Raw genomic sequence first — 17,391 nt, forward strand, 5'->3', positions numbered from 1 at the left:
TCTCATTCCTCATGTAATCAGGAGGTTGAGGAAGTTAAAGAAATGCATGATCCTGTTTGCTTTGGATTGGCCCAGGTGGACTGGGTACACAGGCCTTCTTGACATGTGCATCTGCCCTCCATTCCGCCTTCTGCGGAGAGTGGATCTACAATCACAAGAGGGGGGGCCGTCTTCGCCACCCAGGAATCTGAATTCTGAACCTTCATGCCTGATTTCTAAAAGGTTAAGTTATTAAGATTGGGACCTCCCAAAAGACGTGATGGAGGTGTTGCTTCCGGCCTGAAGACCAGCAACAAAAACACTATACCGCTGCCATAGGAACACATTTTGCAGCTGGTGCAGTGGTAAAGATTTAATCACTTTGTTTTTTTGTTTTACTGCACCTAGCCCATCAGGGGCTGCAGGTGGCTACCGTTAAGGGATACATGGCGGCGTGTTCATTTTTTACTTGAACAAGGCTCTTACTTTAAGATGCCAAGGGTTCAAATTTGAGGGGAGCTATTTGGCTCCTACTTGTAGCCTAGAAGAGCCTGGCTAGTTTAAAACAGTTACCAGGAGCTACTGTTGGCTCCCCAGGCAAAATGATGCTGAACAAACACAATTATCTGAATGTAATTTCCTGCATTTGGGTCAATCTATAAATACACATTAGGACACATCTATATGACATTTAAAGCCTAACGGGTCACAAATAATCGTTAAAATGCCGACATAATTATATGTGGAAGTTAGAATTGTGACACTGTACTTGCTCCTTATTCCTTAGTGGTAGCTTCTGGTGATTGGTTAATGCTGGATACCCAGGAGATTCTTGTAGCTCCTGCTTATCCAATCTTAATTTCGAGCCCTGGATACCGATTGCCGTGCAATTCCTGAAGGGACTGACAAATACTTTCCCACCAATTTCTTTTCTGGATCCATTCTGGGATTTGAATCGGGTTCTACGTTTTGTACATTTGAACCGCTCCATTCTTCTCTCAGGTTATTGACCTTGAAAACTATCTTTTTAATGGCCATCACTTCTACTCGCAGAGTGAGTGAGCTAAAGGCTTTGTCATGCAAACTACAATGTACTATATTCTCCAAGCACAAGGTAGTTTTGAGGTTGCGTCCCTCCTTCCTTCCCATGGGTGTGTCTGAATTCCAACTAAGAGCACATTGCGATGAAACTCATTGAAACTAGAGGGCAATTAGAACAATCCAAGTGAGAAAAATATATATAAATCTTACTTTATTAATAAATATTAAAAGCAGTATATATTCATACAGTAGTGCATCACGAAAAACACAAAAGACAACTGTCTATACAATAGGACATACAATAGGGAGAGTGGAGATTTTATCAGTCCTCCTTTCGCATTCGAAAAATTCGACTATAGCGGTTATACTTAAACGCTATTAGAGAAAGAGAGTGTCGACATGTTTCGGACAACAAATTTCTTTATGATGAAGCTGATGTGTAGTTTAGATGAGACATCATGGATGGCACATCCCGGAGTTCCGCCAGAGTGCTGTTTCACTGTTTGCTGGCTTGTGGGCTTGAGTCTGATCCATGATGTCTCTTCTAAACTACACATCAGCTTCATCATAAAGAAATTTGTTGTCCTGAAGATGGCCATTTTACTTACTCCTGAATGGATACCTGAGAACGTATCTAATCTGATTTCTGGCCGAAACATGTCGACACTCTCTTTCTCTAATAGCGTTGAAGTATAACCGCTATAGTCGAATTTTTCAAATGCGAAAGGAGGACTGATAAAATCTCCACTCTCCCTATTGTATGTCCTATTGTATAGACAGTTGTCTTTTGTGTTTTTCGTGATGCACTACTGTATGAATATATACTGCTTTTAATATTTATTAATAAAGTAAGATTTATATATATTTTTCACACTTGGATTGTTCTAATTGCCCTCTAGTTTCAATGAGTTTCATCGCAATGTGTATTTGTGTGATATGTTTATGGTGGTGTTAAGTTGTATGTGAAGACAATCGGTCAATCTCTACTTTCCCTCGGGTTTTAGTAGTGAGGGATTTTCAATTCTCTGTGCTTGACGCATCATTTCTGTTCCCTGATTAACGTCCCTTTTTGAGAATTGTTTCCCTGAAAACAAAAACTTTGGGATTTTGCCCTGTATTTGTATACCTGGATTCCATCTAATACAGGAAATAACTTTACAGCTTTTTATCCACATCTTCAACCTTCTGAGGAGGAAGAGAGGTTACACAGGCTTGACCCCAAAAAGGGCTCTTAGTTTCTACATGTCTAGAAAGGCAAATGTCAGGCAAGATGATCAACTATTTATTGGTTATGCCGGCCACAAGTTTAGCCAAGCTGTGACCAAACAAACTTTATCACATTTGATGATCCTATTCATTTTGGAGTGTTACTCCATTGTGGGAAAAAATGTCTGAGAACCTAGGAGCCCATTCCACAAGAGGAGTGTCTGTTAAGACGGATTTCTGAACTCTGTCCTGGTGGCGCAGAAGTTCAGAAGGCCAACCTAATTACTTGGAACAGGGTAACCTCTGGACGAGCCAGACCAATCAAGGTAGCGATTGCGGCGGTCAAGACTAGGTCTCAAGAGGGGTGAGGGTGACTGAAAGCCCACAATGAGCACACAAAGCAAGATCACTTACAAACTACTCCAAACAGTTGTTATATTAAAAATATATACACATTTATTCCAAGGCCTTTAAAACAATGACCGTAGCGAGAAAATCACAATATAACGATAGTAAACCAACACATACCATATCAACACAATATATATACAAATACGACAGTCTCAAGCGTTAGATGCACGAAATGGGTAGTCCACCTAAAAGGGAAGGAAGACGGGCAGTGCGAAATAATGCTTAGACCCAGTTCGCCTTCAGAGGCACCTAACTAGATGGAAGTCCGAGCCCTGCGAAGAGTGGAGCCTTGTGCTCAAAAGTACCTGCACGCGCTGGTGCCAACGGGCAAAAGGAGAAGCTCTTCGAGGGAAATCAGGCAGTTCAGTTTAGTGCACAAAAGAAGAACAAGTTCCGCGACTCAAGCGCAGCCTCCACAGTGGGCAGAAGCAGAGCGCGAGTACGGAAAAGGGTGCTGTTTGACACAGCGGGGAAAAGCAATGGGCTCCTGCAGGAGGGCGACCAGATCCTAGCTATGCTACTCACCGGTCCCCGATGCAAGCAGACCCAGGCTTCTCCGCGTCAGTTTCAGCAGCTGGCAGGTTCAGAAGAGCAGGGAAAGCCTCGTCGTGTCGAGTAAAAAGACGTCCCAATCGAAGAAACCCGCACAGTTTGTTACCACAGCAGGGCAACGGAGCGGCCGTGTGTATCTGAGCCAAATGTACACTACTCACTTCAGACCTGGGAACGCCAAGTGTACGAAGCGTGTGAGAGTGACAAGGACTCGAAATACTACACAACCTGGCGGCGGTTACAGAGCAAGACTCCCGTGTAAGCTGGTCAGTCAGCTGGATGGCCCAGAGACGCTTCCGAAGGCTTACTGGCAGGAGATGGTGAAGATGCCGAGAATAGCTGTTCCCGCTATTCCAAGGGTCGAAGTACCAGTACAGGCCTTCTGGTTCGATCAAAGGTGAAAAGGGTTTCACAAGGCGACAGCAGTGCAGAGGAGAAGTCCTTCAGCGGGTCACCAGCGATTCCTCGGTCCAGCCTCTTGGTTGCAGGATACTTGGCTCCTGTATTCCTTTGTTCGTGAGAACTCAGGAGATCGACATGGTAGTAGTGTTTCCAGCCCCCTCTTATCCACGGTTCCCTTCGCGCCAAAACGGAGGGGACCCAATGGGAGATCCGCTCATCAACACTCACACCATTCGTGGACCAATCACGGACCACGGTGGTCCCAGGCATTCACACCACCCTAGACTCTCTGGCACCCAGGATGTGTATTGGGACCAGACATCCCAGCCCACATCCTGGAGGCGCACACAAGACATGTAGAAGCCCGCGAAAGCATCCGTGTTTCGCGGGAAAGTACATGCCCAAATAAGGAAGGCCCCGGGTCGGCTCGACCTGGGGAAGGTGAAGGGAGCAAGACGGTCAGCGGACAGGACAAAGGAGCCTCGTGGTCTGGCCATTTTGGGAGCCAGGCCACCATTTTGGGTTAAGCGCGGAAAACGCGCTTAGAACGCCAAAAGGAGCTCAAAACACAAGAAACGATCGCTGCCACCATTCCCGTCCCTGAATCACTTGCACCGATCAGATACAATCCTAAACGAGTATCTAGGGCCTGTAGAAGGCTAGAGACCCAAGAGAGCTGTAACTTGGCTTACAGTGCCCTCTTGTGTCATGTTGTACGAAAGCCGCAACATGATAAAAGAAACTACAAGAAACAGCGTTCCCCGGTACTGACTGTTTTAAGGGCATGTCAGTTTCCCCGTAAGAAAGGAGCGAAAGCCCAGAGGAGTGCGGCAGAAGGCTGCACTTCTCTGGCAAAGTCAAGAACAAGGTGAAAAACAGCAAAAAGTTTAGGGGTTGCCACATGGAAGGAAAATTACCTACAATTATGAAATCTTTCCTAACAGTGTCCATCACTTGGGCTCTCCAAAGAGGTGTTCCAGTGCAGGACATCTGCAATGCTGCAACTTGGTCCTCACTCCACACTACCTCAAAGCATTACTGCTTGGACACACCATCTGGCCAGGACGCTTGATTTGGAAGAGCGGTTCTGCGCAATATCGATCAATAATCAGAAAATTATACAACCATCCCCTTCGCCCAACTCAATATACAAAACGGCTATCTGAGTCGATCTAAGATGAGGAATCCGTGGGAAGACGCAATCCATTAGAAGAACAAATCACTTATCCCTTTCCGATGGATGTTCCTCCCACTGATTCCTCAAACTCCAAGCCTACCCCCCCTTGTGTGGGTGAATTTTGTAATATACTTTCAACGCCCATTTAGTTCATCAAATGCTCTAATCTGCTGTGCAGAAAGAGGGAAAACTAGGAGCTGAGGCCAGTGCATGCTCTTTATATTGTAATTGATATCACGTCTAGACACAGGAATTGTAACCATCGAGAGACATTGACTCGATGCTGCAGAGCGCCCTCGGTCAAAAAAAAGATTGCTGGGACGGCAAAGCTGTGTGGGTGTGTGGGTGTGTGTGTGTGTGTGGGTGTGTGTGTGTGTGTGTGTGTCCCCCCCGTTGGAGGAACATCATCCGAAAGAACATTAAAACGGGTAAGTAATTTGTTCCTCTCCCTCACTACCCAACCCCAATTTCCATACAGACCCACATGAGCGCCTGGAGACCACACAAAGCGATTTTAGTATGTTTGAAAAACTTCTTTCCCTCGTTCTTCCTGCCCTTCATTTGTACCTAGACACTGTTGGTTGAAGCAGTGATAGACATGTGTTGAATTGTGCGTACATTATGTTACTGGTCAAATCCATTCCTCATGCAGACAAGGTTTAATTTACATTGATGTGATGTAAATCTCTGTATAAGTGTGCATATGTTGTACAGGTGACTTTGCACCTTTCCATGTTGTGGCCCTTGAATAGTTAGTGTATCTCACTGATTCAAGCACCTTGAAAGCAACTGCAATGCCAAGGAGAGTGAGTGACTGCATCACTTTTCTGTTTCAGGCTCCTGATCTCTGGCTCATATGACCAGGAGTTGAATGTCCACTGCACACTGGAGCTGGGCAGTAGTCCGTGGAAAGAGAAGTCCCGGAGCTCCATCCGAGTGGTAAGAGATCACCTGTATCCCACAGTTGCATGGTCCCTACAAGACCTTTGATAGAAATAGTCTGTTTACAACGATTTTTAGTTTTGGCTATTAGGTGGCACCGAAAGCGCTACCTTTAAGCCAAAACAATTGTCATTAAAATAAGAGCATTCAATGCAGATGACATATGAAAATGGATTTGTGTGGTTTGTCTGTGTCCCACCCATCTAACGCCAATCTCCAAGTCAAATCTATATAAATTTCCTCCCATTCTCGCCCATCTGCACCTTAAACCACACCACTTTTTGCACTCTTTAGATGCATTTCTATTGTGTGCTGAATTTGTCAGCTATTTTTACTTCCAAAATGGTGGACGCCATGTGTTAATGTTAATAAGTAATTTGACTTGATTGGTGCTTTAATAGATATATACTGCAGCTTTTAAGCTAGATTGCATATTTTAATGTCATGTGTACTAAAAGTAAAAAATGTCTCTGAAAATGCCCATGGACTGATTTGTGGGTGTTGGTCTGGTATTCAGTATGTTAGTCATGTCACTGTTTTCATTGGGTCTGCAGTATGTGCTTTTTTCGGGGAGGTAGCCATGTTTTCTTTCACACACTAACAACTTCAGTCAACATAGGGTGCACGTGAAACAGAGTGAGCCCAATTGTCTGGGTTCCATGCAGCTCTGCAGGAAAAGATAGCCAGAGCTCCCTTCCTACACTACGATACAGTTGTTTTTATGCCATGCGAAATCTGTCTGTGGCCCCTGAGTCCCTTGGAACTATCAGCAGGGAGGCGTGAAAAAGGCAGCGCAACAAAGGGGTGGATGAATTATCACCGAAAGATAAGAGGTTTTTCAGGTTTGATGCTGTGCTGCCACTGTATGTCCCTCACTCCTTCTAGGCAGAGGATTTGAGTAATCACTATAAAACGTGGTGGATTATGGGAGCTCTTAGGAAGACACGGATAAGAAGCCAGGGAGCCAGAAGCGCAAAGGCAGCGAGAATTCTTCCGTTTAACAAATCAGCTCCAGTCTTCGAGCGTGGAGCACGCCCACCCGCTTCACTGCAAACAGTGCCCCTCTAACCCAAGGCAGCTGTGTTCCACCTCTCAGCACCAAGATTTGGTTGTGTGTTTTGATCCTACGTTTTTCCTCCCTTTCACCCCAAGGCACCTCATTTTCTCGTGTCACCTTGTCTTGTCTGCGTCCTCCGGTTTGGTAGCTCGGTGCCTGCCTCATTAACGTTTTGCAGTTTGTTGCTAATCTGTGTCTACTTCAAAGGTATTGGCCGGCATTCGCATTCTAACTCCGATTGCACAGCGCTCGGCCCTAGAGTTATGGAGAGGGAGCACTCCAGAAGCTGATTCTAGCGATTCTATGCACTCTTATCCGCATTTAGGCATGCAGCGAGTGTGCTTTGGCCCTCATAGTTATCGATTGCTTAATTGGGAGGGTGTTTTCTGAATGTTCTCATTATCTGCAGGTGCAACACGGCACTATTTATACATTCTAGTGCCTTTATAGGAATCTTGTATTCCTTTACATTCTTTCTGCTAGCACTCTCCTGTCCGGATTGAACTATATTGAGGCTGAAACAAGCAAAACACTTTTTTGTTTGTTCTCACCACATGGCTATTTTTTGCCATTAGGGGTAGTGTTGAGGTGAAAAACGCGGTTTACAAACAGGTTTGCAGTCCGATATTTGTTAGAATAGGTTGACAAGACAAAACGGTGGGTTGTTGTCCAAACTGCGCAAATCGACAAGTATGTCAATCTATCTCTGTGCTGTCATTCTCACCCTGCACTGTTGTACTGCCACACCTTGCGCTGTCATTCTTTCTGCGCTGTCTCTGTCCCTCTGTGGTATCACGCTCCATCTTTGCACTTTCACTTTCTCTCTGTGCTGTCCCTTTCTCCTTGTGCTGCCATACTCTCACTTTCTCACTTTTCCCGGTCACGCTCTCTCGCTTCGCACATTTCCTCCTCGCCCTATTACTCACCCTAGCACCCTTGAAGATATCCCTTCTTGTACCCTCAATCCATCTTCTCCAACTCTCTCCTTTGCTTGCAGCCCCTAATTTTACTCTCATCGGTCCTCTCACCCACTCGCCTTCCTTGCTCACCATCGATGGCCCCCTTTCTCAATGGCTTCCTCTTTGTCCGTTTCCCTTTTCATTAACTTGCGCACCTACATCCCTTCTTGCGCGCGCCTCCTTGCTCCCTCCCTGGTGCCTATAAATTAAAGAACCAGCAGTAAACGCCAAAGCGATTGGCTTTGCCAATGCTTGTTTTTCCTGTATTTGCTTTGTCTCAATAGATTTCATTGTGCTTTCCTATTCCTTAAAAATGTGCCCTTTGGCATGGATGCTATTAAAATACTGTTTTAATGTGTTGAATTCTGTGGATGAGAAAAGTGTGACCTAGCACCTTCTTGCATACTGTCAACATCCTTGTGTAGAGCACCATACCGATTAGTACGGGCTCCAGCTTCTGCGAAAGTTCTGCTGTTCTGCTTTGTGAAGCCAGAATTTGTTTTTTGTTTTCTCCTTTGACTGCTAGAATTATTGGATCCCACTGCATAACTGGGGTGAAGTACAGCATCTTCGTCCCTTTTTCTAAAAACCTCTCTTGCCCGTATTCTAAGCGATTTTTATTTCCTTTAAGAATTTAGAAATGCAGTCTCTTAGCCTTCTTGTATCATAATTATATAATAATATAACCTTGCAACAACTACAGAAGTTCCCTTGTGCAACATTGTACCGTTTGCAACATGTCTGGCTCTAGGATTCTCCAGTTGTACATGTTATAGAATGTTGGCCACGTCTAATCTGTTTTATAGCATAAAACTGACTGCTCAACCTCTGTCCGACAACATCCCGCTCTTAACTTCTTGGGTTTTGAACCTATGGCTAAAACACTGGCCTGATAGTCCACTATAGACGTCCTGGCCATGTTCCCTATCCACTCCAGAATCCCTGTCCTTGTGTAGTTCTATACCCAGTTCCAATGTTCTCGCCATATATTATATAGCCATTAAAAATGCAGACCCTGTTCTCCATACCCACTGCTCAAATTCAGAACCCCTCCTCCATATCCACTACAAAAGCCTCCAGTCCTCTGCCTGGAGTTTTCCAGCGTGTGCGTGCACGCAACATACTTTTTGAAAGCATACTCGCACGTTTTTTAAGTCTTCAGAGTGAAGGTCCTTCCTTAGCAGGGCAAACCACAGTGGCCTGAATAGGGGTTCTATGCAAACTAAACTAATATAACCTTATAGATTGAAGAGTGTCGTTATTGCAGGTTAATGACCCGCCACCGAGTAATGGCCCGAGTGGAAGCAGAGGGCCATAAATGTGGGGAGGGGGTCACTATCTTAAGCGATAATGCTTCCCAGAGCACATAGTAGTAGCAATACATGTTTTGGAGCTGTGGTGCTGAGGTAAAAAAACGTTGATTTAATAATCGGAAGGTAAAGTGACAAACTGAGTTAATTAAATGTGGTTTTATTTTGTAATATATAAATGGCAAACTTGTCTCTATACGTTAAGCATTTCAATTGCAAACTAGGTTAAAATGGAGCTGCTTTAACATGAGCATGCGTTAGAGGTTGTGTAAAAGTAAACCGTTTCTTGATATGCAAGTGAGAGCATTTTCCCAGTGGTGTGCTAAATAAGATGTTGCAGTGAAAAAAGAATTCTCTTGGACAGGAAGCGTCTTGTTGAAACACATATTGCTTGGAAATTGCAATATTGCTTCCCTGTCTGCTTTTGAAGTCAGAATGCAGTCAATACTAGTAGTTGCTGACTGCAATCTGAACATTCTGATTGGCTGAGGTCAATAGCGATTTCCGTGTACTAATATTTCCTATACAGCACAACTTGATGCTAAAATCTTGCACAATTTCACCTTACCATTTGTTATAATTCTCTCCCACTGTATGCTAATGCAATTCTGGATCTATCCATTATGATTTATCCAAGTATTATGTCCCCTATGTGCTACTGTGAGTGGGATTGGTTGAACCAGACATGTTTGCCCCATCACGGTTTGCATAAGAACCTAGCAAGGGGAACTTGCTTACAACCGTTGCTGTGCATCGGATACATTGCTTATAACTAATTTCTTTGTTAAAGATACGTTTGACACGTTTGAACCTAGTAACAACCAAGTGTCGGCTTGTTGCTTTTTTTAAGACTCCGATCTTAATTGCTAAAAGAGTCGCATTTTGTTCTCTTACCGCACTTCCTCAAGATTCACTGATCTTGCGCTACACTGCGCTTCCTCAAGATTCACTGATCTTGCGCTACACCGCGCTTCCTCAAGATTCACTGATCTTGCGCTACACCGCGCTTCCTCAAGATTCACTGATCTTGCGCTGCATTTCTATACATTCCAGTTGCTGATTTTTCCATATCCCTGTTAATGATCCAAGTGTGCTGATTCATCTTGGCGAGTTTGCATCCATATGTCCTAATAAGGGTGTAGGTCAGGAGCCCTCGTCTCTACTGGTGTTGGGACTGAAGCCCCCATGAGCACTAGCCGGCACATTCAATGGTGACCAGTCATGGGCATTGTAGTGTCTGGGGAGCTGCAGGTTCCTGTTATAGTTGAAGTCTTACATTCACCTTTCTATTTGCTGCCACAGTATGAGACATGGTGGCTTTGGAGGAGGTTCTGTGTGCAGGCACGGGTGGTCTGAGTGCATACTTGGGATTCTTTCTAGAATATTACACGTGTAGTGAATCTCACTATGATGGCCACATTAACATCCACTTCGTTGAGATTTGTCTGAGGCAAATATAATCTTATATATAATGTCTTCACATCCGCAAAGGACAGTCCTCGGATAAACACACAAGTCGTGGATACAAGTTTACCCGACATCAATTTGCTCAAAGATTGTTAATGACTCTTTGGAAATGCGTCCTCTGTTACGGAGCAGTTCTGTGTAATTTATTGGGAACTTGTACTACTCCTGTTCGGAGTCTGTCCCTCCTTCCCAACTTGTTGGGAAGCCTGCTCTGCTCTTGTAGCAGGTCTCGCTTGAAAACTGCCTCAAAGGGACCACACAATGCTGCTGCCGAATGTTTAGAATTCATGTCACGTGGACCTTCCATCACCCTTTCCCCACTTCTCTATATATTGGGCCCCAGTGACTCGGGTGTCTGCTGCTCTTTCTCAGCCTAGCAGTCAGCACTGCTCTTCACATCCTTTCCGGTTGCCTGTTCTTCTATTCAAGATCTAGCCCCTCTATTGTAACTGGAAGCCCTGTTTTCTCTCTTAAAGGGGCGTTTGGCTTTTTCCTCCCGTATACGCTTGCTTTGTTTTTTATGTATGCATTTTGTCAGCCTCCTTCCACCACAGGCTGCATGTCACTGGATGCAAAGGGTATATGCAGTGGTCGTGTAACTTGTCGACAGCTGACCCTCGACGAGCCTGTTGTATGCTTCGGCAACCTACATCTGGGGCAGTCTTGTGCCCTCAGAGGAGTCGTTTTGCCAAAAAGGCAGGTAAATGGTAGGGGTTCAGGCGTGGAAGCAGATTTTCTCCTCATCTGATGGGCTTCAGATGCAGTGAAGGAGGTTTTCTTACCAGTAAATATCCAGGAGCCTGGGGGCGTCTATACTGATCAGGAAGGTGTCTCCCCAGTTTGCGGGCCATCTGAGGGCTGTTATGGCCCTTTTGCTACCCAGACACACATGTACCTGCTAGGCCTTCATGCATTCACGTTGCGACAAGGCCAATCTTGCAGTACCGAATTGTCTGTCTTCAGGCTTTGTCTGACCCGCCCAAAAGGTAAGGGTCGTACCAGAGGTCCACCTAGAGTTCACCCTCTGCTCCTTTATAAACTCAGTGCTTCAGTACTGGAAGCTCTGGCGTCTTACAAGATGGCTCATTTACTGTCCAGTGGTGCTGCTTCTGCCCAGAGACCAACTGAAGGGGCAAGAAGAGGAAGCAAGACTCCAACCATGCTACAGGAGTACATTTGCTGATGTTGCGTGCTGTTGCTGGCCAACCCTCCCCTCTGCCTCCCGCAGGGGGCACTAAAGGGACAGCCCACTTAGCGGGCTGCCCCTCTGGCCACCCTTCCCTGGGGCCACACAACACGCCCAACTTCTCTTCCCACCTGGAGGTGGAAGTAGGCGTCCCTGGGTTGGACCCATCAGGTCTCGGGCCCCAGGGAGTGCTTATAAGACAGGGGCTCCAGTCGCTCGTCCTATTTGTTTGCCGCAGCGTCCAACCCCTGGGTGGTCCCAGCCAGAGAAGAGAACTTTGACGCCTTGGTTGCGGCCACGAGCGGTTCCGGAATGGCCGCACTTGTGTCAAAGCTGCTTGATGGGCACTGGCTCCCCTTAGGGACAGCTGAGACTCCGTCACCTGAAGTCTGTGATGTCGAGAAAGACTGACTGGCAGTTAAAACCCAGTAGCGGGTGGCTGCTCTTGGGACTGACTGGCAGTCATGGAAACTAGAAGTGGATGGCTGCTCTTTGCAAAATAGCAAACGGGGAGTGGCACGGGCCACCCCTTGGATTATAATAGGGGGGGGGGCAGAATCGAGGCCGCCCCGCTATGACATCAGAGGCATGCTGTGCAAGAGTCCAGAAGCCCCTCCCCATAAACAGTCATCTTCTACACTGGTACTGGGCTTGATGTTCTGATCAAGTCGTTCCGGAGGGTTCAGAGATTGATTCCTGAGGAGGGTCTAGAGTGCCTTTTGAGGGGGCCTCACATGTTGTTTTTCTTTCTAGTAGGCTTTTCTACTGTAATGAAAATCTATTTTCCTCATCAATCCTTAGCAAAGGATTGTGCAGAAAGGTCGTAGTTGACACTCAATACCATCTTATTATGAAACGTCCTGTAGTCATGCACCGGAGAAGCTTGTATTTTGAAAAGTTTGTACACTCCATAACAACAGTTCTTACTTGTAATTTATGGGCTGCAATAATGGAGGGCCGACGTGTTTTGGTCATTGTGGCCGTAGTAGAATAATTGAGCGTAATTTTTAAAGAAAATGGTAAGAATTTCATTTTGTCCTAGATATTGAGTATTTTAGCAATACGATTGTGGACATTTTAACTGAATGTGCTTTTGTCTTATCATTGCTTTGTGTACGTTTGTGAGTCATTTTATAGTTATTTATTTAAATGTATTTCAATGTTTTATAAATTGTTTAAGGTTTGCTTTTAACCATTCACGTAAGTGTTTTTGATGAAAAGGTCCAGTGGCTACGGCTGCATTCTTCAATATCTGGCATTTGCCTGGTGCTCTGCCTCGGTGTTCAGCCTGCTTATACACTGGCGGCCTCTGCTTGTTCAGCCGTGTCTTTCGATAGCTCCTCTGAGGAAGTGAGGAGGACACTAGCCGCCTCTGTGTTGACCATCTCCAGCTTCTTACATTTTTGTCTTCTGAGGGTCTCCCGGCTGATGAGCTTATGAACAGACTTCTTCCTGCCCCAGCCCAGCTGCAGGAGCCTGTCCCCATGGTTACTCTACATGTCCTTCCAGTGGCTCAGGTGGCACATCTCGCAAAGCTCTTGCAAATGGGGTAAAGGTTATCAACACTGCCTCCTCTGTGGAGGAGTACTTGCGATTTCCACCAAACGGGCAATTTAAGGGTTTGATGTCAAAAGCCGTGAAGGGGTTATGTTTGGCCTATCCTGAGAGGGAGAGGCATATTGGAAAATCGGCTCCAAAAGTAATCTGCCTTTGTGCCGATAGGATCTTCTGTGTCTGTGGTGGAATTTGCATCTCCTCCATGGGAAAATGTCAATGCAGAGTCTGCATTTCCAAAAGCCTGCATAAGGTCCTGCTGCCACGACCCTGCAATAGTCCAGGGACATCTCTCATCCCAATCATTAGTGTCACTCGACTGTAGTCCAGGGAAATCTCTCCTCCCAATCAGTAGTGTCAGTGCAGCACTGGGTAAGGTTCCTGCTTCACAAGTTTCCATTCTTTAAGGTTTGGGAAGTGGGTGGCAAAAAGACATTCCAGAATTCTGACTTGGCTTTGAGGGAATTTAATTATGCCTTTTATTTAATCCATCGAATATTTTGATCTTGGATGAGATGGACCATGTCACCGAACATTGGGCTCCAGAACCAGCAGGCTAGTTTACTTTTTGGTTGAACTCTGCAAAAGAATGTTTCTTGCAGCAACTTCCGGCTTTAGGACTGAGTCACTTGCGCACTGCCTTGGCTGTGGGGGTCATCACAGATCCTGCATTGCTTAAGGCCTTCAATATGAAGAGCAGGAGCAGCAGCAGGTGTTGGATAGCACTAATGATAGGAAACCATCTTTGCGCCAAACTTTTAGAGGTTTCAGCGTTGCAAGGTAGAACGCCTCCGAGCAGGTCGTTTTCTATTTCTGCGACTGCTAAACCTTTCAACCTCTTACTTTTTGCAGGCTTTCAAGGCCTAGTAGTTCGGGCAGCCTGATACGGTATAGAGCCTAATAAGAGAAGTATGCAGCCTCCCACAAACTCCTCTTTCTAGAATACTTTGGACACGTTTGGGATTTTATTCCCAGTACTTCAGGGAGCTTTAGAAACATACTGGAATTGTTTTATTGTACTTCTGTTGCAAGTATTCCCCAAGGTGCAAGTGCAGGACGCCTTGGAGCATCTGCAGTAACACTGGTTGGTGTGGCTCCATCTTTGGGACACTCCTTTTCACATCAGCGGGGAAGGGTGTCTGAAGTTCCCGAGTCGCAGCGCGAGTTTGACTTTTGGTCTGAGTGCTGTACTGGTATTCACCAGCGTCCTAGCTGTAGCGATGACTGCTGGATCCAGGCCCCTTGCCAGACCCCTGTACATACTCAGTGCAGCCTCTAGATTGTTGGTCGGTACAGAGACTTAAGTGCCTGGGGCCTTTCTCGGCACTTCGCTGGGGATTGCTTTTACTCCCCAGAGAAATGGTTGCTATCCAAGAGATAACAGTTCTCCCGGAAAAAGGGAGTTCAGGCCGTCTGGTTTCAGGAAACGCTGAGCATCGGTGCCTTTTGAGAGGCTGAGGATGGGGGGGGGATAAGGGGCAAGCTTCAACTCGCTACACAAGGGGTGGCATTGAGTCTCAGCACACACTCACTCACTCACTCACACACACTCACACTCACTCTTTCTTTCAGGCATAGTGCTGCAAGTCTACACAGACTAAATGGCTGTTTCATTCCTAGAAGCAGCTGCTGTTGCTCGAGGGGGTTGATGTCAGTCCAGCTGTGGGTGCGAGCAATCTCCATCCAGGTTTATCCATTGACCCTTCATGTGCAGTATCTGTAACATGGAGACGGACCCGATCATCTGTCGCGCAGGTGGAGGTCGCAAGACTTTTCCGCAGTAGCCTTGCCCCGGATACACGTTTGCTGAAGACTTCAGTCTTACCTGTCATGGAGGGTGAAAGGTCGACGCTCATGGTTCCTCTTTGCCTTCCTCTCATGCCTTTTGATTCGGAGTGGTGCAGAGGTTCAGGCATAGCTTGAACACAGTAGTGATGTGGGCCCTCTTACCTGGCCTCGCCAGCTTTGGCTCTCTTGATGCGCATTGCTCCTCACTCTGCTATTGGTCAGGTGGAAGCTTGGTACCCGAGGTAAGGTCCTATACTCGGAAGGGGATTTTCCAGATGCAACATTCACATTGTGTCCCCAGGAAGGATTCAACCAGACGACGCTGCAAAGCAAATACATGCATGTTTTTTTGGTCATTGACCTCTGGAGCGCGTTGTCGACGTTGTGACCCCGTACACCGGGAAAGCCACGCCTGCTGTCATATTTAGCCTGCACCAGCAACACAAGCGATTCTTGAAAACACGGGGGTCCCTGAGTGCAGGCTAGTTTAAACATGCGTGAGCACGTTTTCTCGAAGTGGAATGAATGATGGCCTGCGGTATCTTTACCCCCCTGTAAGAAATCCTCAGTGCCTCTAAATCCTGTAAATGGGATGCCCTTTTGCCCCTGCCGTCCTGAGACCTTTGACCTCCGCTCCTGACGGACTGCTGATTTAGTCTCTGTTCCAGTTCTTCCCTGCACTGAATCTTATGCACCGTTTAATGCTGACAAGTATTTCTTCCTGCGGGCCATTCAATGTGTTTAGTGTTTTAAGCCTATTCCTCTACTTCCCGGCAGAAGCCGGCCTGCACGGTTGAGATGGGGCCCGGTAACCCAACCTTTTCAATGGTGTGAATAGTTTCACCTGGAGTCATGGTGACCATTGCCATGCGGATTGCAGCACCTTTCTAAAGCATGGCCCGGCCTTCCTGTTCCCAGGAGACTACATGTGCATTTCATCAGATCTGAAGCACCAGCCGTATTTGTCCAAAGGCGTGTTCGTTGATTTGGCATTCGTAAGCCATCCCCATTTGTTTTGCAAGCTCTATCCTCTGGATGTTTCCTCTAGTTGAGTTACTTTCTAGCAGAAGCTTTTACCTTGTAATCACCTGGCATATGTTACATCGCCTCCACAGCATTTCCAGGAGGTATGGCTTAAGCTTTACCCTTCCAATCACCTGGCATACGTTACACCGCCTCCACAGCATTTCCAGGAGCTGTACCGCACAAGCCTTTCCCTTGTAGTCACCTGGCATATCTTACTTTTTCTGGATTATTTGTCCCAATAAATTGGAACAGGGGGACGAGCGTCATGAACCTAAGAGTAACACGCGATTCCGGTTCTATTCCTCCATGGGCTTTAAGTCTGCCAGGGCCACCCCCGACTAGCCTCAGCCCGCCGGTAGCCCGTCTAGAGGTTGCACGGTTAGACGAGCTGCCTGCAGGTTTAACCGTGTAGTGCGGGCTGCCTGATGTCTATGTACTCTAATCAGGAGGAAGGCTGGAGGGCCCAGTCTTTTCTTTTTGTTTCCGATTAACTAGTCATCACCCAGTATGAATGCTGCCCCCCGCCCTTAATTGAGGGGGTGGGCTCTCGTTAGGGGGGCGTGCCCTTAGGCCACACCCTCTAACAGGAGCCCCCCTTGATTTCCAATCTCACTAAGCACTGCTTTCTCCTTTACAGCTCCTACCCGGCCATGTCCTCGGGTTTGTGCCAGTGCTGTGCCATTGTGCTACTGCTTGGTGTGCGGGGAGGGCCAACAGTTTTGAGGCTGAGGCCTAGTTCTTCAGTAGAGTATGCTACATGGGTGATGGTATGTTTCGATACCAGGGGTGTACATTTCTTATTCTAGAACTGTATTGTAATGCATCAAACTGTCATTTTATTTTTAACTTTACTTTACTCTGTCAATATTGTTGACCGCAGGACCTACACGTCTCTATGGCATTGTGTGGCTGTATGGCACGTGGTCTTCCACTTTCCCTTGTGTGTAGACTTGCCTGTGTACTGGTGTGGAGAGCACGCTCAGAATGAGGCTGCCCCCTCTGCAGTTCATTGTCTGTAATGTAGTTTAATTTCCTTGTGGGGTCTTTCCTGAGGGGTTCCTTGACTCGCCGTTTTCTTTTTTTTTTTAACCTTACATTACTCGTGACGGAGCCTGTCGGACATGTGGCCTGTGCTTATGCATGTACTGTCACAGAGAATGGGCAGTATTGGCACGCCAGAGGTAACCCCATCTGTGCTGATCTGTGCTGATCTGTGCTGATCTGTGCTGATCTGTGCTGATCTGTGTCCGACATGTCGCAGGCCTGCCCTCTTTCAGCTACAAATGGTTAGTATGCATGTGACGGTTTTGACTTGGTTTAATGCCTACCACCTA

General features: G+C 46.5%; 1 protein-coding gene across 1 annotated transcript in view; it reads left to right on the forward strand.

Moving 5' to 3' along the window:
• PDZD8 (PDZ domain containing 8) overlaps positions 1 to 17,391 on the forward strand; it is a 795,502-nt gene that overhangs the window by 385,940 nt on the left and 392,171 nt on the right. Inside the window, exon 3 of the mRNA XM_069611909.1 lies at positions 5,605 to 5,707. Within this exon, the coding sequence (XP_069468010.1) occupies positions 5,605 to 5,707 (103 nt within the window). The remainder of the gene's footprint in view (positions 1 to 5,604; positions 5,708 to 17,391) is intronic.

Source organism: Ambystoma mexicanum, chromosome 8, assembly GCF_040938575.1.
Source record: "Ambystoma mexicanum isolate Mex_15411 chromosome 8, UKY_AmexF1_1, whole genome shotgun sequence".
Classification (NCBI taxonomy): domain Eukaryota; kingdom Metazoa; phylum Chordata; class Amphibia; order Caudata; family Ambystomatidae; genus Ambystoma; species Ambystoma mexicanum.